Raw genomic sequence first — 22,470 nt, 5'->3', positions numbered from 1 at the left:
TGGGAACCCCGCCTCCTCCTGAAGGAGAGTGCTTCCAGAGCAGCACTGAACGCTGACCCCGCTCTAGTCCGTTCCTGGATCCGCCCCTGCGGCCTGAATAAAAGTTCAACAGCTGCAGGAGCAGAGAGCCACTCCAAGAGAGACCTCAGAGGCAGCTGCACTTGCGGACAGGTAAGGGGCGCGAGCTGTCCAAGCTTGGGGCTCAGGATCTCCGTGCTTCGCTGAGCCCTGCCCGGAAGCCCAGTTCTAGAGTGCACTGGACCCCGTGGACGCACCCTGAGGGTCCAGTACACCACAATCCTAACCTGTTGGCCCTTGGGTCGCGGTAGGTCTTCCTTCTATGCTCTTTGCTTCTCTAGAGCAGCCACAGTCACCCTTGACCCACATCAGAGTCACTTGTTGCTTCTGGAACTTTCCTGTTCCCACAGTGGTATTCCCCTGCAAACATGCCTTGCCTCCTTCCCTCAGGGCACTTCTCTGCTCCCTCAGGTTCTCCCCTCGGCCAGTGAACCATGGCGCCTCCCATGAAGGGTCAAGTGTGTGTGGTGACTGGGGCCTCCAGAGGTATTGGCCGTGGCATTGCCCTGCAGCTCTGTCAGGCAGGGGCCACTGTTTACATCACTGGCCGCCACCTGGACACTCTTCAAGCCACTGCAGAGGAGGTGAGTGTGGGACCCACTTGTCAGTCTTTAGCTGCCACCAAGTCCTCACCAGGGTGAGATGCAGGAGCCCCAGGAAAACAAGGGCGGTCCAAACCTCATGCAAAGTGGAATTAAAAGATGGTCTTGTGTTGATAAAAACAAACAATAAAATTGCCCATCAATGTGGCCTCGATGCTAGAGTCCACGCTTTGAAAGCACCCGGATCCCATATGGGCACCGATTTTAATCCCAGCAGCCCTGATTCCCATCCACCTTCCTACTTGTGGCCTGGGAAAGTAGTTGAGAATGGCACAAAGCCTGGGACCCTGCACCCGCATGGGAGACAGGAAGAGCTCCTGGCTTCGGATAAGCTCAGCTCCGGCCATTGCAGCTGCTTGGGCAGTGAATCAAAATGGAGGATCTTCCTCTCTGTCTCTCCTCCTCTGACTATATCTGACTTTGCAATAAAAATAAATAAATCTTAAAAAAAGAAAGAAATGCAAAAATAAGTGTAATCCCTGAGTAGGTTTTTGGGATAATGCTTACTTTAACATTTTGGAAGACTCTCCTATTCATGGTTTTCAGAAGGTTTTGCAAAGTCAAATTAAGCATCTTTAAATTCCATTTTCCCATGTACTTTTCACTGACCTACTGGGTTTAGCGGGGTGAACCTTGGATGACTTGACTTGGGCAAAGCACTGGGCTCTGAAAACTAGCAAAGTCATTTCAGCAGGAGGTCAGATGTAAACCAGGCTGACAAAGGGGAATGTGACGAGGATGTGTGTGCAGAGTGGCATGGGTAAGGGGTGGCACATGCAGGGGACAGGGGCAGTAGTTGAGCAAGGTGTCCTAGAAGAAGTGGTTCTTGCCCTGAGTCTTGAAGGCAGAAGTTAGGTGAGGAGAAGCAGTGAAAACACTGGAGAGCGCAGGCTGGACAAGCAGAGGGACGAAGGTGAAAGGTGTTCATGTTGCCACCTGAGGCAGGTGAGGGATGTGTGGTGGGTGAGGGGCTGGAATGGAAACGAGGGTCTCAGGAGACCCTGCAGGAAAACTTGGGTTTACTCTCTGAGATGCTGGTTCGGTTGGAAGGTCACACTCAGGTTTGTGTTTCTGATGGTTCCTGGTGACTGACCAGACAGGAAGAGTTTGTTTAAGGCAGAGAGCTCTGGGGGGCCAGGTGACCACTGGGAGACACTGCAGTGGCTCAGGCGAGGGAGTCAGAGGGAAGGAGCCAGCAGGTAGACCTGGGAGTAGGAGCATTGTTCTGGATAAGGTCCTGTTGCTATGCAGTGGGAGGTTGGTGCACAGAGAGCAAGGGTGCCTGGGCAGTGCAAGTGGTCCCAGCCTGGGATCTTGGAGTGTCCCATGACTGTGTGAACAAGCATAAGAGGGCTGGGCTTGAGGAGGGGTTCCAGGAGAGCAGAGCTAAGGAGAGGACCCAGGACCAGGACATGGAGAGCGACTGGGTTCTCAGGAGCAGGCTCCGGGCTTCATTGCCACTTATCCCAGCTCACAGAGAGCAAGGTGACACACACCATTGACATTTGGTATCAATTTTGACCACTTGTTAGAGAGGAGAATGGTGGCTAAGAGCCATTTTCTATATTTTTACCTTTTATTGTCTTTTGAAAACAATTCCCTTGTTTTACTTAAAATCAGAAATAGAGAGTAGGAGAGATAGAGTGTCTTGCAACAGCTGACTCATTCACCCAAATGACCAACATTCAGAGCTTGTCTGGTTCAAAGCCAATAACCAGGAGCTTCTCCCAAGTCACCCACATGAGTACAGAGTCCCAAGGCTTTGGGCCATCCACACTGACTTCCCAGACTGTAAGCAGGGAGCTGGATGGGAAGTGGAGTCTCTGGGATATGAACTGGTGCTTATATGTGATGCTGCAGGTGGAGAATTAGCCAGCTACACCATCCTGCTGGCCCCAAAGTTTGTTTTTCTTTCCCCTGTACATATGAAAATGAGTCTCTTGCTACAGGCCGGTGGGGCACAAGTAATCTTGCTCTTTTATTATTATCAGTAGTAGTAATATTAGGAAACTTGACATTTTGTACTTAAAAACTCTCAGTCTACCCTGTCAACCTGTGAAGCTTCCTAAGCAGGCACCAGAGGGCAGTACGGAACGCTGTGTGTCCTCATGGGTTGGCTGCCTTGCATCCCTGGGCTGCCCCCTGGGTTGGGAGCCCTGCAGGAGGACTCTGAGCTCCTGTCCTGTCCCCCTGCAGGCTCAAGCCCGAGGTGGCCGCTGTGTGCCTGTGGTGTGTGATTCCAGCCAGGAGAGTGAAGTGCGGAGCCTGTTTGAGCAAGTGAATCGGGAACAGCATGGGCGTCTGGATGTGCTGGTCAACAACGCCTATGCTGGGGTTCAGGTGCCTTTGAACTTTGATCCCAACCCCACATTCCAACCCTCTCCTCTCACCCAGAGTCCTGGTCCTCAGATTCATTATGCCCCCCCACTTCCTGCCTGTCTGCCTTCCTCCTCATACCTTCCTGCCTTCAGATTCATCTAGTTGATTACCCTCCCTATGCCTTGTAGCCCATCTTGAATTCCAGGAATAAAGCATTCTGGGAATGTCCTGCCACCATCTGGGATGACATCAACAATGTTGGACTCAGGTGGGTAATCCATGCACTTATTCTCCTTTAGCTGTCCCAAGGGATCAAGCTCTTCCTTTGGGCTTCCATCACCAATGCTTTCCTCTCCTTTCTGTTCTATCCTGACATATCTTGTGTCTTCACAATTGCCATTCAGATAAGGCTCTGCCTGAGAATGATGAATTCTGAGAATGGCAAGTACTGCTGTGTTTCCCTCTGTATTTTCCTGCCGTCTGACACTCTGCCAGTCCCAATGGGAGACCTGAAAGGCAGCCTAACCTCACCCGCAAACACCCAACCCCGTCAGCCTGTCCACACACCGCTTGTTGTCTGTACTTTCACAGCAGTTAGAGGGTGAGTTGTTTATAAACCAAGATCAGATCAATAAGATCAGTACCAGCCATGCTTGCTCACTCCACGCCCCATCAGGACAGGGTATTAAGGGCACGAAGCCAACAGTGTCATAGGTACACCTGGCATGGGACTGAGAAAAATATGGCATGTAGAATCGATCCTAGCGATGTGACACTTCTATCTCTGTGGGTCACCATGGAACAGTGGTGCCCTCTCTACTATGAACCTATGCCAGATGTATGTGAGGGTCACCTGGGAAAGCCAACAGGAGACTGTCTGCAGACCCGTGACTGTGGCGCCCACACAAACACTGCTCAGTTTTCACCCCAGTGATAAGCCCAATGAGGGTAAGAATGCAGAAGTGGTGTCAGAAGGGGGGCCAACAGAGAGGTCAGAGGGGCACAGTCAGCGCAGAGGCAAGTAAGGAGAAGCCAAAAGCTGACAACTCACCAGGACCCGCAACCACAGCCCTTCAGGGAGGCCTCAGCCCTCTTTACAATACAATTAAGTAGTTATTTGAAAGGCTGAGTGGGAGAGAGAGACACACACAAACACACAAACACCTAGACAGGGAGAGCAAGAGAGCATGCTCTTCCATCTGCTGGTTCACTCCCCAAATGTCTGCACCACCCAACACTGGGCCAGGCCAAAGCTAGGAGCCTAGAACACCATGTGAGTTTCCCACTTGGAGAGCAGAGACTCAGGCCCTTGGGTCCTCTGCTGCTTCATTCACAGGTGCATCAGCAAGGAGCTGGCTGGGTAGCAGGGTAGCTGGGCTTGAGCTGGCACTCCTATGGGATGCCAGCACTCTGGGCAGCAGCTTCCCTCACTGCACTACAGTCACCTGGAGTGGCTGCTTTAACACCCTCATGCTGGCGGGCCAGGGTTATGATGCTGAGATGGGGTTCCAGACAGAGCCCCAGCCCCTGAGCCCTGATGAGTTCTCCATTGTCCTGACAAGGCACTGGTTCCTCCTCTTGCCTTCCTTGCTCTGCTCGACCTCGGGCTGGGTGTCCTCGTGCAGTTATAGTTCAGTTCCACACTCCAGTGTGGGTGGCAGAAGCCCACTCTCCTGAGCCACTGCTGCTGCCTCCCAGGGTGCACGTTGTCAGGTGGCTGGAATCTGGGGAAGGAGCTGGGACTGACCCCAGGCACCCAGATGTGGAATGTGGAATGTGGGTGTCCTGCCCACTAGGCTAGAGACCCTCCCTGTGCAGGGTAGTGTGGGAGAGAAGGATGGGGAGGGAGAAAATCCCACTCACCCACAAGGTGTTTTTATTCTTGTACAATTTTCCTGGCTGACTTTGTCAGTTTATTTTGCTTGTTGAGTTTAGTGTTGTCAGTTCCTCTAAAAAGTCTGACTGATTAGGGCCCGGCGCAGTGGCCCAGCGGCTAAAGTCCTCGCCTTGAATGCACCGGGATCTCATATGCGGCTCACTTGTATATCCGACTTTGTAATAAAAATAAATCTTTTTAAAAAAAACTACACAGAGGAGGAGAGACAGAGAGGAAGATCTTCCGTCCAATGATTCACTCCCCAAATGAGCCGCAACGGGCCGATGCGCGCCGATCCGAAGCTGGGAACCTGGAACCTCTTCCAGGTCTCCCACACGGGTGCAGTGTCCCAATTCATTGGGCCGTCCTCAACTGCTTTCCCAGGCCACAAGCAGGGAGCTGGATGGGAAGTGGAGCTGCCGGGATTACAACCGGCGCCCATATGAGATCCCGGTGCATTCAAGGCGAGGACTTTAGCCGCTGGGCCACAACGCCTGGCCCAAACATCTATTATTAAAAGAAAAAGTCTTACTGGGCTATAAGCCCAATGGACTAAATCAATGGGTTAATTTACATAGAACTTGCGAGTTACACATGCCCATGTTGAAGTAATTGGTTTCCCATTGTCTTTCTTTGTCAACCTTATCCATTTTTAAAATGTTTCACCCTTAAACCATGTTACAATGTATTTTTTTAATTTTTTTAATTTTTTTTTATTAATTGCATTGTATTATGTGACATAGTTTCATAGATACTGGGATTCTCCCGTCCCCTCCCCAAACCCTCCCCCCATGGTGGATTCCTCTACCTTGTTGCATAACCACAGTTCAAGTTTAGTTGAGATTCCCTCATTGCAAGCATATACCAAACCTAGAGTCCAGCATCTTATTGTCCAAACCATGTTACAATGTAACTGCCATTGTTTCAGACTCTTTTTTTTTCTCTCTCTCTGTCCTCTATAGACTGCATTCTCACACAAGTGGAAAAGTGGATGCTTCATATTACCCATTTTCCCATAAGCATGTGACCTCAGAAATTCTATCCCTCTGTTTGCAACCCCAGCACCCTCCCCTCACCCTGTCTGTATGCTGCCTCCCCAGAGAGGTCCACCTAAGTGCAGTCAGTAGGGGGCAATGGATGCTGCTGTGTGCTGTGGCCTCAGGCCTGTACTTACATTATGCCTTCTCTGTCCACCTTCCAGAGGCCACTACTTGTGCTCGGTGTATGGGGCACGGATGATGGTCCCAGCTGGCCGGGGACTCATCGTAGTCATCTCATCTTTGGGTGGCCTGCAGTATTTGTTCAGTGTCCCCTATGGCGTGGGCAAAGCCGCGGTGAGAATGCAGTGGCAGGGGGGTCAGGGAGGAGGGATAGGGCAGTGGTAATACCTTGGAGTTCAGAAAGTACTGTCCCCAGTACTCAGAATGGGGGTACTGGCTGGACCCCACTCTGTCCTGCTCAATCAAAACAGCTCCTTGGCTGGAGCTCCCTTCAGTTGACAGTGTAGGCAGCTCCAGGGGGAGCAGGCAGCTGAGATGGCAGGGCTCCTGGGAAGGACAGGGACTTGGGATATGCCCCTTGGGAGGAGGGAGGGCAGGGGAGGAAGGTGACATGACCCGGTACCCTGACTCTCACCACCCTCATCTCTTCTCAGTGTGACAGGCTGGCTGCTGACTGTGCTCATGAGCTGCGACGCCACGGGGTCAGCTATGTGTCCCTGTGGCCAGGACTGGTGCAGACGGAGCTGGTGAAGGAGCAGATGGAAAAAGGGGATCAGAGCAGTGATCCCACACTGAAGCTGGTTGGCAGTGGAAGGAGGGGGTGTGGGAGGAAGAGACACTGGGGAATAGGTCTGTCCTTCCACAGAGACCAGACAAGAAGCCACAGGAGCCTATGGTGCTGCCTACAACAGCACAGGGCTGAGCCCTGGACCCACACCATTTCCTTCCTCCTGTAGGTGGCTCCACTGAGACTCAGGTCACCCAGCTTGCTCAAGGTCCTAGAGGTCCCCAGTGGAAAGGCTGTATAGCTCTAAGACCCAGGCACTTGCTTCACAATGAACTCACCTGGGATGCAGGGCACCCACTGGCACTACCAGATCCTTCCACTTGGAGGCAGTGGGATCTGCTGCCAGGGTACAGGGCTCCCCTGTGTGGGGCAGCTCCTGCAGAAGGGCTCTGACATCTCTTTTGCGTTGATGGAGGAGAGAGGTGTGAGCAGGGCTCTCAGAAGCTCACTTCTCCCCTCTCTGCCCTGTGTTGCAGCTCAAATCTCAGTTCTCCTCTGCGGAATCCACAGAAGTGAGTGGCAAATGTGTGGTGGCTCTGGCAACAGGTGAGGAGCTGGGGGCCCCTGGCAATTGGAAAAGACATAGGGAGTGTGCCGGCTGGCACAGCCTCTGCTGAGTTCTGGGATGGGGAGGTGGTTAGGCACTGTGCCCTCTTCCTCTGGCTCTCGGAGGAGGTCTTCACTGTTGTTCCTTTGGAGGCCCAACGAGTCAGGATCGTCGGTTGGAGGTACAAGGTGCTGTCCTGAGCCTTGCTAACATTGGAGGGCAGTTAGCCTGGTCTCCTGAGCATGTGTCACTGGGGCCACGTCCAGCTATGCCCATACCCTGGCACCATCTACCGCTCACTCATGCCATCTCCCACTGTGTGTGTGCCCACAGACCCCAACATCCTGAGCCTCAGTGGGAAGGTGCTGCCTTCCTGTGACCTGGCCCGGCGCTATGGCCTTCGGGATGTGGACGGTGAGAACCCTGGCCTCGCAGTGGCTCTTGGCTGCTCCTCCTCCCCTCCCACCCTCCATGTCAGCTTCTCAGCTAATTTGTGGTGTCTAGGAGTGGAGAACAGGGAATCTAACCTTCCAACTCCTGTTGCTCCCCAGGCCGTCCCATCTATGATTACTTGTCTGTGAGCTCCGCATTGTTACAAGCCTCCCCCTTGAGCTGGCTGGCCTCCTACCTGCCCGGATTTCTGCGTATGCCCAAATGGCTCATCACACTTTATTCCAGCAAGTTCTAACCCTCCTGGCCTAACGTCACAACTCTCCTCCTCTCCTGCTGCCTGGACGTGGGGGCCTATCCCTGTGGAATCAAAGCTGGCTTTCTTGCCTTCCCTTGCCCTTGACATGAAGAGAAGACTTCTGTTCTGTGTCAGTGGTGAATTTGAAGTCCCTTCTAGGTGTTTCTTTGTGCCTTAGTTTTCCTCATTCTTCCACATTTTGCCTCATTGAAAAGGTCCCTATGGGTTAATAAAGATCTGGCTTCTCCTTCAGTGTGTTTTTATTTCCTTCCTTTAAAAAAAAGTAAAGGGCCCGGCGGCGTGGCCTAGCGGCTAAAGTCCTCGCCTTGAAAGCCCCGGGATCCCATATGGGCGCCGGTTGTAATCCCGGCAGCTCCACTTCCCATCCAGCTCCCTGCTTGTGGCCTGGGAAAGCAGTTGAGGACGGCCCAATGCATTGGGACACTGCACCTGCGTGGGAGACCAGGAGGAGGTTCCAGGTTCCCGGCATCGGATCGGCACGCACCGGCCGTTGCGGCTCACTTGGGGAGTGAATCATCGGACGGAAGATCTTCCTCTCTGTCTCTCCTCCTCTCTGTATATCTGGCTGTAATAAAATGAATAAATCTTTAAAAAAAAAAAGTAAAAATTATGTCATTTGAAAGGCAGAGTCACAAAGAGAGGGAGATGAAAAGGATCTTCCACTCACTGATGCATTCCTCAAATGACCTCAATAGCCAGGGTTGGAACAGGCTGGAGCCACAAGCTCTGTCTGGGGTCTCCCACGTGGGTGCAGATTACACTGCTTCCCCAGGTGCATTAGCAGGGAACTGGATCAGAAGTGGAGCAGCCTAGATTCAAACCAGCATCGATATGGGTACTGGCATCCCCAGGGAAAGCTTAACCCACCATGCTCATCCCATGGCAAAACAGAAAGATTTCCCTCCTGTGGTTCACACTCCAAAATGCTAGCAGCAGCCAAGGTTGAGCACCAAAGCCAGGAACCTGGAACTTCATCTGCATCTCTCATGTGGGTGTGGGGACAAACGTCCTCAAGCAGTTTCCTTCTGCCTCCCTGTGTGAACATGAGCAGGACTCAAACCAGCCCCACCAATATGGCAAAGAGCTTCTTGCCCACAGCACTACCTGAAGACCCCCTGCTGTATGGGCCTGAGCCCGGATTCTCTGCCCAACAAAGCGTCAGTGGATCAAGGCTTCCTTTCACCAAGTCTGTTCCTGCTCTTCATTTAAGAGCCATGTGCCATGCTCCCACTGGGAAGCTGGGCCATCTCCCAGGCCAGCACCCAGCATGACCACCCTCACACTGGCCTGCCACTGCTTCCTTCCACCACCTCTTCAAGGAAGCCTGCAGCCTAGCTCAGTCCCATGAAGGTGGGTCCCTTGCTGTCTGTGATTTCCTGGATTCAGGAAGAAATTACTGGCTGAGGAGTATTAGGAGTACTAGGGAGCAGGATAGCAACAGCTGATGGCACATTCTACCTCAGCCCTTCTGTTGGGCTGAGTTGAATTCTGCATAAAAGCAGCTCAGCATTGCATGAGCCCTTTCTGGAAGCCTTGCCTGCAGGGGCTTTGTCCCAGCCTGAGACAACAGGTGTGCTCCCAGGAGCAGCTGTCAAGGGCGGTTCCAAAGAAGACTCCTGACCAGCAGCACAGAGGAGCATTGGAGGTGAAGGCTCAGCTGCTGTCAATCAGAGGGCCTGAGACCACTGCCCTTCTGCCAGAGCTGCCGGGCGTGAGCTTCTAGAAGCTGCCACTGCCATGGCCCCTTCAGGATGGCCCCAGGAGCTGCTGGAGCAGCTCACTGGCTTGTGACAGCTGCTTGTGGACACTTCCTTCAGGCCTGCATTGTTTCATTTCAGGTGCTGCTGAAACTCAGCCACAGTGAGAGTCTGTGAGATCCATGGGTGCTGCCTACAAGTTTATGTGTGTGTGTATCCCTTTTTCTTTTTCTTTTTTACTATTTCTTTTTTTTTAGTATCTAACTTGTTCATTTTTATTTATTATTATTTTTTGTAATCTTACATAGTTTATTAGGGTACAAAAGGTCAAGGGCTACAGGAAAGTAAGACCATTGTTTCCACATTAATATGATTTTTCCCCCTATATCTGGGGTCAGGGGAGAAACAAAGGGAGAAGCCCCACCCAACCTCCCACCCATCCCAGCCCCCCACCCCCCGGATGTGGGGCTTGCTCCGAGGCTCCTGCTCAAGCAGTTTTGGTAGTTCAACAGTTCTGGATTGCTGCCAATCTCGCTGTTCCAAGCACAATGAAATCTCTTCAGAAACCACTGGCTGACATAGTCTCTCCATGTTGGGTTCTGAGATCAGCAGTTCAGTTGGAGGGATCTCCAAAGAAACTTAGTTTGAGGTGATCCTATACCCGATTCTTGTGTGTGCTTGCCAGTACAGGGTCCAGAACTGTCTGTCGCTCCAATCAGCTTATGCACAAGCTGGTCCTTGCAATTGCTGGGTCACTTCTGTTTTCAGCCCTGTCTTCCACATGAACCAATGGTTGTTGCAGCCCAGCCCCTTCCTGTCCACTTCATACTTGGCCCTCACACGAACCAGTAGCCTACTTGGGGCAACTCCCCGTCACCCCCACCAGGCCTGCCCTCTACCCTGGTTCCCATGCTTGCCACTATGTACTGAGGACTTGTTCAGTCTGTCCTACATCCCATTTAGCTCTTGTACATGTCAATGGGCATTGAAGCCTAGTTCAATCCAACCTGCCCTACTATCCAGCCCACACACATACTGGTGGGTGCCTTTCTGTCTAGCCACCCCTGTCCCTGTCCTGGTTTTCGTGCTGTCCAGTGGGAGTGGTACCCAAGAGGGAGGTGTCCATTATTTCCCTACTTGGCCACTCCCACTTCCTGATTATGCACTCTTCAAGAGGTTTTGGAGTTTAACTTGACAGATTAGCTCCCAGTGCCAGCTTCTGCCAGCTGAAGCTGCAGCAAAGCCCAACTAACCCTCACCTGTTGCCCCCTGCCCAGCAGCGGCAACATTAAAACAACGAGGCATACTCTGGGGGCCTGGGAAAAGCCAGAACCGTAATCGGACCCTTCACTGCCAAAAGCGGCTGCTTTTAAAACCTTCTCTCCGCTGCTGCTCCGGTCCCCATTGGTCTAAGCTTTCCTCCCCGCTTCTCTCCAACACCCTTCCTCCCGCCCGTCCTTCTCCCTCATCCCGTCTTTCATCCATCTGCCGTCCGTCCGTCTGTCCTCCCCTGTGGTCCCAGACCGTCCTGCCTAGCTTTTACTGGCTACTTTTATATCATTCTCCACCAATCACTTCTCCCCATGGGTCTACTTGGCGCTACATGATAGGCCAGTAGCAATGACATAATCGCAGCGAGGGTATTAGCCTATCCCTGTGACTTCCTGTTTACCTGCTGGCAAGAGCATCTCCCCCTCCTGGCCCTGGGCCAGCTGCCATCTTGCAACGACCCCTACCAATCCCAGGAGCAGCTTTAGCACCCTGCTCCCCACACTCACCCACTCTAATTTGTGCTTTTTTTTTTTTTTTTTTTTTAAAGATTTATTTTATTTTTATTAGAAAGTCAGATATACTGAGAGGAAGAGAGACAGAGAGGAAGTAGAGCCACCGGGATCAGAACCAGCGGCCATATGGGATCAAGGCGAGGACCTTAGCCACTAGGCCACGCTGCCAAGCCCTAATTTGTGCTTTTACCAGTCAGAACAGCAAGCCCAACCTGGCTCTTCCCTGATCTAACTCACATGAGACGCACAGGTGTTGTAGCCCTGCCTGGTCTGGTCTGCCCCCATCCCAACTCATGCTCTCCAATGGGAGTGGTGGTCCATCAGGGGACCCCACATTCCCCCTGCCAGCTTTGCCATCTTCCTCCCTGGTTCTCACATGTGCTGTTTGGGCGCTGCAGCCGCATATGATATGGGTCACCTCATCTTGGCATTGGCACCTTGGTAATGTGCACTGGTTTGTGTCGCAAACAAACCAGACCCGACCCACGCTCTGTTCTGGTGCTCAGATTTGTCAGTGGGTGATGTGAACTGGTTCAGCCTGGTCTGTCCCCAACCTATGCCAAATGTATGCTGGTGGGTATCTTTCTCTGGCCTGGTCTTGGTTGCTCCCTGTCATGGTTCTTGCATTCACCTGCAGGGACTGTGTCCCGACAGAGGAGTTTCCCAAGCTCCTCCATCAGAATCTCTGCCTACGCCAGATCTTGCACATACCAGTGGGTCTATGTGCCAGCCCTATTTAGTCCACCTCTTATCCTGGTAGGAACAGTGGCATTTCCTTGCTGGCCTTCAGTCCATTCTGTTGGATGTTTCAGCCCAGCCAAGGCTCATCCATACCCAGACACAGCTCACACATAGCTCAGTAGGGGCAGAGACCTAGCCTAATTCGTCCTACATCTACCCAGGTTCTCCAGAGCACTAAATGGTGCTGGTGTCTAGCCCAGTTAGGTGGACCCAGCCGCAGTTCACACTTGTGCTAAGGGAGATTGCAGCCATATCCAGGCCAGAACGCAGCCCCCACTCCAGCCCCAACACTCTCTCGTGGGAAACACAACCCAACCAGGGGGTACTCTCACAGCTCCCCAACTGGGCCTATTCCCAGCCTTAGATTATGCGTGTGCCAATGTTTGCTCTGACCCAGTTGGCTTAGCCCCTCATTTGTTTCAGCCTTTGCCTTTGATGTTGTGGCCTAGTATTCCTGGTTCATGCAAACCAGCCAGTGTAAGAGCCTAGTTTGGCATGAACTGTGCTCCATCATAATTTCTGTTCTTCCTTGTGAGTTGAGGTTTGCTCAGTCCTATCTGGTCCACCCCCTTCCAGTTGCAGCTCATCCCATCCCACATCCTATTTAGGATGCACATTCAGGTGCTGCTGCCTTGACCTGCCCAGACTGTTGTCAGTTCTTTTACACATGAGTGATGGCCGGTTCCATGGTCATACCTAGTTCAGCCCATCACCACCCCAGCTCGCAAGCTAACCATTGGGACTTGTATTTCCAAAGCGTTGGGCAACTCTTCCCCCCCAAATTTGGTTCTCTCGTGTGCTGGTTAGTGTCTTGACCCTGCCAAGTGTGACCTGTCTACTGTTCCACCACTCGTTCAGGTTCTGGTACCGAGCCCTGCCAGACAGGCCCCCATCCATAGCTTTCATGTGGACAGGTGTGTGGGAGTGATGCTGTACGCTAACAGCCCATCTTAGGATTCCCATTTAGGCTGGTGAATCAGTCTAGCCCAAACAGATCTTGCCGGAGACCAGCTCCAGCTGACTGAGAGCTTGCAAAGGATGCGTGGATCGGCGAGATGATAAGAAGAAGAGATAAGGCATGGACCACTATGGCATGATGCTCATAATGGACAACTCAGAAAAGCTGCCTTCTTTATTTATACACAAATCATCACAAGCTTTTGCACAATATCCAATTGTTTCATTTTTACATCATGATTAAGAGAATACAAAAAACAATCCTAAGGAAAACATTTTCAACAATCATTACTCATTGAAACCTGCAGTGACCTGGTTAAAGCCAGGAACTCCACAGATGGCAGTGCATGTGGTTACATAGTGACAAATGATTTACTTATTAAAATCAATTTTTACTAAACACAAACTAATATTGCTTAGAATATTAAGAGTACAGAATTAAAAGATCATAAAAGGATCTTATAAAAGCATATAACATAGATTCTTTGCTAAATCTTATAATCAAGTCATGCATTAATTACCGTCACCTTCACCTAGTGATGATTCAATTGTTTTTTGTTCTTTTGTTAAAGGGCAGTGAAAGGGATCAAGGCAGCACAGCCAATCTACAAACAGAGGGCTTTTACAAGAAACTTCCTTTTATATTTATAAACTGTTTTCTTTCCCTAAACATAAGTGCCAATATAAGATTGAGATTTTAAGCCATTTTGAGGGGGGTCACATTTGTTTCCCTTTAGAAGATGCCCCATATACTTTTGCTTTCTGTGGTGAGAAACTAGAATGCGTCATATCATGTGTTGTAACAGTTCGAGGTGCATAGTAAACAAACTCTTTGTACCTCCATGATTGCCATCAGTTGCAAGATATTAATCAACCATTTCTTAAGGAAAACATTACTTATACTAAGGCAAATTCCAGAACAAAAGTGGGTACATAACAGGATATTTAGAAACAGTGGGCTCAATTGTACTATTGTATACTTTAGCTGTGTGTCATAGCCTTACATCGCTAAAGATGTTTTTATCATAACATGATTGATCAATTTGAAGTGTCATACCAGTTACAGGAATCACTTCACATTAGCAGAAAAACAACAACACCCTCAGGAGAATTCTATGAAACATCAGAGAGGTGATTGAGTGTCCATACAATGGGCTGAGGCAGTAATGAGGTGACCAGAGACGTTCCGCCGGGCCTTGCCTCGCTGCCAGAAACTCCTCGTAGCCTTGCTAACCGAGGAGCGGTGCTCATCACACACCCATGCCATCCGATCCAACTGTATGGCTCTCCACAAGATCTTATGGATTCTCCCCTCCAAACCACCAGATCTCAGTTCCCATGCTTGCCAGCAAGTTCCGTGACCCCGATAGCTAGGAATCACCCAGAATTCATCCCTCATCTATACTCACACGGGCCTTATCCATGGATGTCCATAGGCAGCAATAACATATCTTAAAAATCCCAGAGATCGCCACCGAGCGGCCAGCAGACAGAGCCTGGCACCATTTGGTACGCTGGCCAACAAAAGCCTAGGATTCTAATTACTGTGAGTACTTAATAAAACATCTAAAACACACACACGAAAGAAAGAAAGAAAGAAAGAAAGAAAGAAAGAAAGAAAGAAAGAAAGAAAAAAGAAAAAGAAAGTCTAGGACTCGTTCACCACTTGTCGGCAATGAATTTGGCCTAGTCCTCAGCAATGGGTTCGGCCTGGCTGGGGCAACCCCACAGCCACCACACTGCAGGGAAGCTGCTTTACCTCAGCCCCACAGCCGTACCTATGTGTGTGTATGTATAGTTTATAAAGACTCGTTTATCTTTATTGGAAAGACATATTTAGAGACAAAGTGAAGCGCACAGAAGTCTTCCATTGCTCACTCACTCTCCCGGTGGCAATAACAGCCAGAGCTGAACTGACCCTAAGCTGGGATCTAGGACCCTATTTTGGGTCTCCCATGTGAATGCAAGCTCCCAAGAACTTGGGCAATTATCCACCACTTTCAAGACCATAAATGAGACCTGAATTGAAGTGGAGCAAGCAGGATACAAATCAGTGCACTATGGGATACTGTCACTTGAAGAAAGAGGATTACCCTGTTGAGCCATGGCACTGGCTCATGGGTGATTTTGAAACAGAAATTGATGTACCTTAATGGGGTGTGACTGGCATAGGGAACTTTGGAACTATGTACCTAACCTTCATCATGGGCCAAGGCATCAGCTAACAGTGATCAGACTTCCACAACCTGCCCCCCTCACACCTTGAGGATGCTGAGGGGGTGGGGACAAGATCCCTGCACATCCCCAGTCTCTTCATTCTTCACCAGAAGCGTCCTTGCAGGATAACATCCTGGAGGCCAAGTCACTGGTGGAGAGTGTGAGCTCCACAGGCCTAAATGCAGAGGGCAAATGCTACCCTCCCTGCTTCAAGCATGGAAGGAAATCTTGCCACAGGGAAAGCACTCAACAAACAGGCAGCCTTGCTATCTTAGCTTCTTCCTCTGAACAACTCAACATACTGGTCTGCCCTGGACCCAGCACTCTTCCTGGCTTCAAGACAGAGCAGAGAACCAGACACACCAGGCCACAGCCCACACAAGACTTCCATAGCAGCCACGGGAGAACTGAGGGGTCATCTGCTCAGACAAGAGACCACACAAGGTGGCTGGGCCCAGAGCTACCCCTCCTCCTTCCACACAGCAAATCCCTGCCACCTGTAACCCCTTAATGGCTTTGACACTGCCCCTGAGCTGTCACGGGAGACATATGGTGCCTTTGGATGTTTAACCTCCTTATATACCACCACGACCTCAGAAGTCACTTTGCTGCTGCCCCTCCACCAACTCAGGGGCAGAGTCCCTAGTCCTCACCCCTAGGCTGGTCCATCTTGCCCTCCCCCACAGGAAAGTTCCTCCTTGTCAGGGCAGACCATGCCCCTTGGGCGTGCCTCCAATCTCTGTCTGCTTGACACCCCTAGGCACACACACACACACACCTGCCCATCTCTGTCGGCCTGACATTCCATCAGCCACACAAACACACACACTGACCTCCCATTTCTGCCTGCCATTCCCTTAGACACACACACAAACTGCTGCCCAAATTTGTCTGCCCTAACTCCGTCTCAGCCACACACACACACACACACACACACACACACACACCTGCCCATCTCCTCCTGACATCCCATCAGCCACACACAACACACACACACACACAGACTTGCCCATATCTGTGTGCTTGACATCACAGCAGCCACCCAGCCACCCCTACGCTCAGCCCTCAATCCCACTGACTTCCAGTTTGATCCAGGCTAACCTGACCCCATGTTGAACTATAGATGAGGCCACATTCATCCCACGTCTGGGCAGGGGCTGCAGAGGGGTACACATCATAACTTCTGCCAGGTGGTTTCCAAGGAAAACACAGCCAGGTATATGCTAAAGTGGGCAAATTGTATTGCAGTCAGCAGCTGCTGACAGCAGGGACGGGACTGAGTCCTACTGGGAGCAGTTCGTGTCCCAGTGTCCCACATCAAATCCAGCCATCTTCTATGGGAATGGGAAAAGCAATAGAAGTTAGCCCAAATCTTTGGGTCTCTGCAACAAAGCTGCTGGCTCCTGGTTTTTGGCTGAGCCAGTGCTGGCTGCTGTGACCACATTGAAGAAGAGCGAGGGCCCTCAGTTGTGGCCCAGCTGTGGGAAATGACCGGTTTATTTTGGCCAAAACCCAGGTGCAAGTTCATTGGGGAGCAAGGTTGAGAGATTATAGCCCTATCAGGAATGGAATGACCAAAAGCAGAAGAACAGGAGCAAGTCGTGTGTGCTTCCCTTGGTCATAGGGAATCAGCATTGTGAGATGACACTTTCTTAGGCCCTTGCACATGGAGGAAGCTGCGATGAATGCTAGGGAGGAGGCAGAGGCAGAAGTGGGCTCAGCTTTGGGCCAGCTCGGGGAGCAAGTCCCAACAGGTGCAGAGGTTGTAGGTCCCCACCTAAGTCACAAGCAAAGGCGGAGCAGACACACCCTAGCTCCCTCTAGGTCTCTCCCAGGTGATGGCTGGGAGCCCAGGGGATGGCCAGCTTGGTGCCTTTTGTCATCAGTTTAGCACAGCAGAGTTGGCTAGGTCCATGCATGCTGATTGGGCATCTGTGATGACAAAGCAGCCAGCCGCAGTCTTAATCTGGCCTTCTGTCCAGTGAGGTGAGCACACTGTCTTCTAGCTCAGAAATCAGATACTCAGTAAAACTGGCTAACTCACCTAGCACTGGAAACATCACAGCAGAAAACATCTTCATTCACCAAGCGCATGAGTGTGCACATTGGAATTTCTGGTCCTGAGTCATGCTGACTGGCAGCTCTGTCCCTGGCTTGACTTTCCAGGCTTTGGGGCACCTTTTATCTTATGCAGAGGGTGTGTGGGGCTGGGCAGAGCAGGGAAGGATTCCAAAGGTTATGCAGCCTGTGGCTTCAGTTCCACACCCTCAACCCCCCTCTCTGCTTTCCAGCACTATTACACACACCCACTTCATATACCTGTCCTTAAACTTGCCATACTTCCTTACCTTGGCCTTTGTGTGCTCAGCTGTCTGTACTTCTGTAGCAACACCCACCCTTTCCCTCCACCCCAGCCCCATTTCTGCCTGCCACAGACCATCCCCGTAGGCCTCCTAGGGCCATTCCATTGGACCCTTAAACTGCTCTCCTCCAACCTGCATTGAAGCCTGAATCCCAGAACTGAGCAAGCCTGCAGCATCGAATGTTCCACATGGTGGTGCTCACAGCCCCTGGTAGGATGCACTGGGGCAGGCCCACCTCTTGGTCCAGGTGCATTTGTTTGACCCATAGCTGGCAGCCCAGGGTGCCTCCATGAAGCCAAACCAGTTCCCACCCTGAAAATTCAATGTCTTATGCTGGACACAAAATCCTAGCCCAAGTCATGATGATTACAAGGTCGGGGAGGCTTGGAGTGCACCTCCTATTTCCTGAGACCCCAGAGATTTTTTCTACCACCCCCAGCCACCTTGGAAGGAATGAGCTTGTTTCTCTCTGGCGTCCCCAAACCACTGCACATTTGTTCCATGGCTGTTTATTTTACTTTCCTTATTTCGTTTTTGAGGATCCGTAATGGATTTCTTTAGTTTTTTGGTTTTTTTTTTTAAGATTTGTTAATTGATTGATTTGAAGGATAAGTGTTACAGAATGGGGCTTCAATAGCAATTTTCCATTTTCTAATTTACTCCCCAAATGGCTATCATCGCTAGGGCTGACCTGCCCTGTAAGAAGGAACCCCAAACTCCATGCATGCCTCCTACATGGGTCTTCTGCTGCTTTCCTAGGCACACTAGTGGGGAGCTGGATCAGAAGTGAAGCAGCCAGGACTCGAACCAGTTCCCATGTGGGGTGTGGGCCTTGCCAGCAGTGGCTTTTAGGCTTTACCCAATGGACTCCAGGCAGTGTCTCCCTTCCTCTGGCTCATTCTGCCCAGGTTGTTATGACTCTGAAACTGATCCATGTATGTGTGCTGGCTAGGACTCCTGGCCCACTGGGACGCACCTCTCTGTGCTGCCTTTGGCTGTCAGTGGCTGTGTGTTGTGCTCTGGTGTCGCTGCTCCATTTAGGGTGGTGTTTATCCAGCAATACCTGCCCTTAGCTAGCTGAGGAGGAACACAGACAGTGGTGGAAGTGGGGTGCCACACATGAATGCAGGCATGGCAGGAGCTCGAGCTACTGCAGGAGAGGTAGTATGGAGACATGGGAACAGAGTGGCCAAGCCCCCAGGCTGGGCTCCTTCTTTTCCCCTGCAAGCCAGCTCTAGGAACCCTAACAAAATGGGGCAGCTGCTGGCAGGCGCTCCGCGGCAAACACACGCATGTATTTTCTGTGTGGAGTGATTCGAATATCAATCATGGGGACTAAGACCATCCCATCTGGGACCCTGCGCCATTTCCTGCTTCCCCTTCCCCACAAATCCTGAAATTCAGGCCGTTCTGGTTATCCACCAATCAGATGTAACCTGGCGCCTTACCTGAGAATCCCACACCCCAGTCTCTCTAGCCCCTCCCCCTAGTCTCCACCCGCTTCCCTGTGGCTCCGACAATCTCAGCCACAGTTCCTGAGGCCAGCACACAGCCCACACGGCCCCTCCCGGATTCCCTCTCTCTTCCCTTCCCTTCTTACCTGACTCTTCCCCATCCTCAACCATCTTGTCCCTTCCCCTGCCTGGCAGCCCCCATCCTGCCACCATGGCAGGACATGTGTGTCCCTTCCAGTTTTCTTCCCCTCTACCCCTGCTCCCGTTCTTACCCTGCTGGAATAAAGGACCTACTGAGCACTTGGCTGCATCTGGGATTTTGGCTCGCAGTAAACTAATCATGAAAAAGAGGACTTGGTTGCAGGAATTAGCTGCGCATAACAACGTAAGAACTTTAAGTGCGCTTAAAACCTAACATTTTCCACATCACTCACAAAATCCTTGTGGTGGTGCTGCTGTTGGAAGTGTAGGCTCCCTGAGATAAGGGCTGTGACTGCCGGCTTCACTTCCAAGCCAAAGACTTCCAAGCCTAGCCCGTGTATGGCACCCAAGGCACTCAGGCCATGCTTGTTTCCAGGCTGTGACTGGGACAGAGATGAGGGAGAGGGTCAAGTCCCCTCACTGCCTGTGCTTAACCACCAGCCAGAGTGGGTGTTCCCACACAGCATCACCATGTCCCCACAGCTCCTGCCTGTAGCTTGGCATTCAACTTAAGCGGTGCTGCTTCCTGCACCTCTCCTGTCTCATCATCTCCAACACAATGGCGCCCCCTGGAGCTATGCAGGCCCCACTGCCAGGTAGGCAGTGTCCCTGCCCCAATCCCAGCCCCTGCTGGGTCAGTTTGAAGTCACTCAGCCTGCAGGGCCTTCCTCCTGGAAGGAAGCTTCAGTTCTGGCTCAAGAGGTCTTTCCAGCCTTTCATTCCCATTGCTTTTCTTGTCCGTTTTTGCCCCCAGTGTCAGCAGCGCTTGAGTCAGCACTCACTCCACCAGGCGAGCCAGGATCAGCTCATTGTAGGGACTTTCCCCATGGGACTCTTCTGTCTTTCAGGCTCAGCCTGGAGCCTTGCCAGCTCCTCTCACCAGCTGACCTGGTCCTGTCTCTTCCCCAGGCAGGAAGTGTGCTCTGGGCACCTGGCAGCTCCTCTGATCATTGAGGAATTTCCTCAGCCTGTCTGACCCAGAAGGCTGTGGAGAGAGAGGAGAGCAAAAACTCCAAGCACCCAGTCAAGTGTCCAGGCACCCAGGACCCTGGGGAGCAGGCAGTGTAGAAGACATTGATCAGAAGCTTCCAGAACTTCAAGGCAGAAGGCCTGGTTCTTGAGTGTCTTCTGAGTCCCGTCCTCTACTATGTTCTCACAAATTGGTTGACCAACAAACGCTTGATCACCTCCAATGATGATGAACTTAACACCACTCATCCATGCCCATTTCTCCTTTGGGAACCTTTTTCCTTTTTAATTTTTTTAGAGATTTACTTATTCTTTTTTTTTTAAAGATTTATTTATTTTTATTACAAAGTCAGATATACAGAGAGGAGGAGAGACAGAGAGGAAGATCTTCCATCCGATGATTCACTCCCCAAGTGAGCCGCAACGGCCGGTGCGCGCCAATCTGAAGCCAGGAGCCAGGAACCTCCTCCAGGTCTCCCACGTGGGTGCAGTGTCCCAGTGCTCTGGGCCGTCCTCGACTGCTTTCCCAGGCCACAAGCAGGAGCTGGATGGGAAGTGGAGCTGCCGGAACTAGAACCGGCACCCATATGGGATCCCGGGGCTTTCAAGGCAAGGACTTTAGCCGCTAGGCTATGCCGCTGGGCCCTAGATTTACTTATTCTTACTGGGAAGGCAGATTTACAGAAAGAAGGAAAGACAGAGGGAAGATCTTTCAGCTAAGGTTAATCCCCAAATGGCTGGCTGTCTTAGCCAAGGCTGAGCTATTCTGAAGCCAGAATCTAGCAGCAGCTGAGGCTCAAACCAGCTCCCATATGGGATGCTGAAACTGCAGATGGAGCCTTTACCCACTATGCCACAATGTAGCCTCAGAAGAGCTTTTGGGCTGAGGACAGCCTAGTGGCTAAAGTCCTCGCCTTGCACTCACCGGGATCCCATATGGGGGCCAGAAGAGCCCCAGGAGAGGCTCTAGGCTCCTGGCTTCAGATCAGCACAGCTCTGGCTGTTGCGGTCACTTGGGCAGTGACTCATTGGACAGAAGATCTTCCTCTCTGTATATCTGACTCTTCAATAAAAATACATAAATTTTTCTATGATTTATTTTACTCTTCCGGATCTCCCACGCGGGTGCAGGGTCCCAAGGCTTTGGACTGTCCTCGACTGCTTTCCCAGGCCACAAGCAGGGAGCTGGATGAGAAACAGGGCTGCTACGAATTGAACCAGCGCCCACATGGGATTCCAGCACATGCAAGGACAGGACTATAGCTGCTAGGACTACTCCCTCTGCCCTCTGCTTTCCCACCTCTGTGCTTGCTATCTCTCCTCTCTCTCTTTCACCCTCAAGTACTCTCTCTCTACTCCAATTTTCTCTCTGCTCTGTGCTGCCCCTCCTGCTAGAATAAAGGCCCTCTCGCTTTACAGCTGGCTTGCTGTGTCTAGTGTCTTGGGTTTTTGGTGAAAATAGCTAACATTGGGCACTTCTGCTTGTGGGGGGCATGCATGTGTGTTCATGTATGCTTATATGTGTATATGGAGGCTTCCACTTTGCCTTCACTGCACTGCAGGCCCCTGTTTAGCCCTGTCCAATTTTCTATGGTGAACTTTAGCCTTCCCTCCCAGTCCCGAGGTGCCACCATCCAAATGGCTGAACTAGAGTCCCAGGCCCCTCCCCTGGCTGGTAACATCTCACCAGTTAGACCAGCTTTTTTCCTGTAAAGCCTCCTGCTACTTCCTCCTGCACTCCTCCCACCCTCTCTGCTTTGGCCTGCTCCAGCCGAGCCGTGTGTGGAAGGTGAGGTGGCAGAGAGCTACAGCGTGTGGCCTGCAGTCTCACAGCCAGGGTGTTAAGTCCCGTGGCCCTGGAGTGTGGAGCCATAGGCAGGGTCTGTGTGTCATTGTGGCTATGACGCCTTTAGTCACTATTGTTTCTCATTAATAATGGCTTCAGGAGCACAGAAGCACTCCCCTCCCTTCACTATCCATTTCTTCCTTTGCTGTCTCCCTCCCTAGGAAGCTTTCCCACCCAGCTCCCTCAGTCCTGCACCCCAGCATGACTGTGCTGAAGCAGCTTGTCTGCAGTCCACTTCCCTCCCCCATGGCACTCCTCCTGATGGAATATAATTACTACCCTCACATGCCTGGTGCACCCACGCTGACCTCCCCTGCCCTTA

General features: G+C 51.5%; 1 protein-coding gene across 1 annotated transcript; it reads left to right on the top strand.

Annotated features, from left to right (window-relative positions):
- The first annotated feature begins 459 nt into the window (after positions 1-459).
- DHRS1 (dehydrogenase/reductase 1) lies at positions 460-7,938 on the top strand. Its single transcript, XM_058666267.1, has 8 exons — positions 460-662; positions 2,877-3,020; positions 3,188-3,267; positions 6,077-6,209; positions 6,530-6,676; positions 7,140-7,209; positions 7,544-7,624; positions 7,762-7,938. The coding sequence occupies exons 1-8, from the start codon at positions 513-515 to the stop codon at positions 7,896-7,898; spliced, it is 942 nt and encodes a 313-aa protein (XP_058522250.1). The 5' UTR covers positions 460-512; the 3' UTR covers positions 7,899-7,938.
- Positions 7,939-22,470: the final 14,532 nt, after the last annotated feature.

Source organism: Ochotona princeps, chromosome 6 (assembly GCF_030435755.1).
Source record: "Ochotona princeps isolate mOchPri1 chromosome 6, mOchPri1.hap1, whole genome shotgun sequence".
Taxonomy (NCBI): Eukaryota; Metazoa; Chordata; class Mammalia; order Lagomorpha; family Ochotonidae; genus Ochotona; species Ochotona princeps.
The sequence above is the reverse complement of the archived record's forward strand: the minus strand, read 5'-3'. Positions and strand labels throughout refer to the sequence as shown.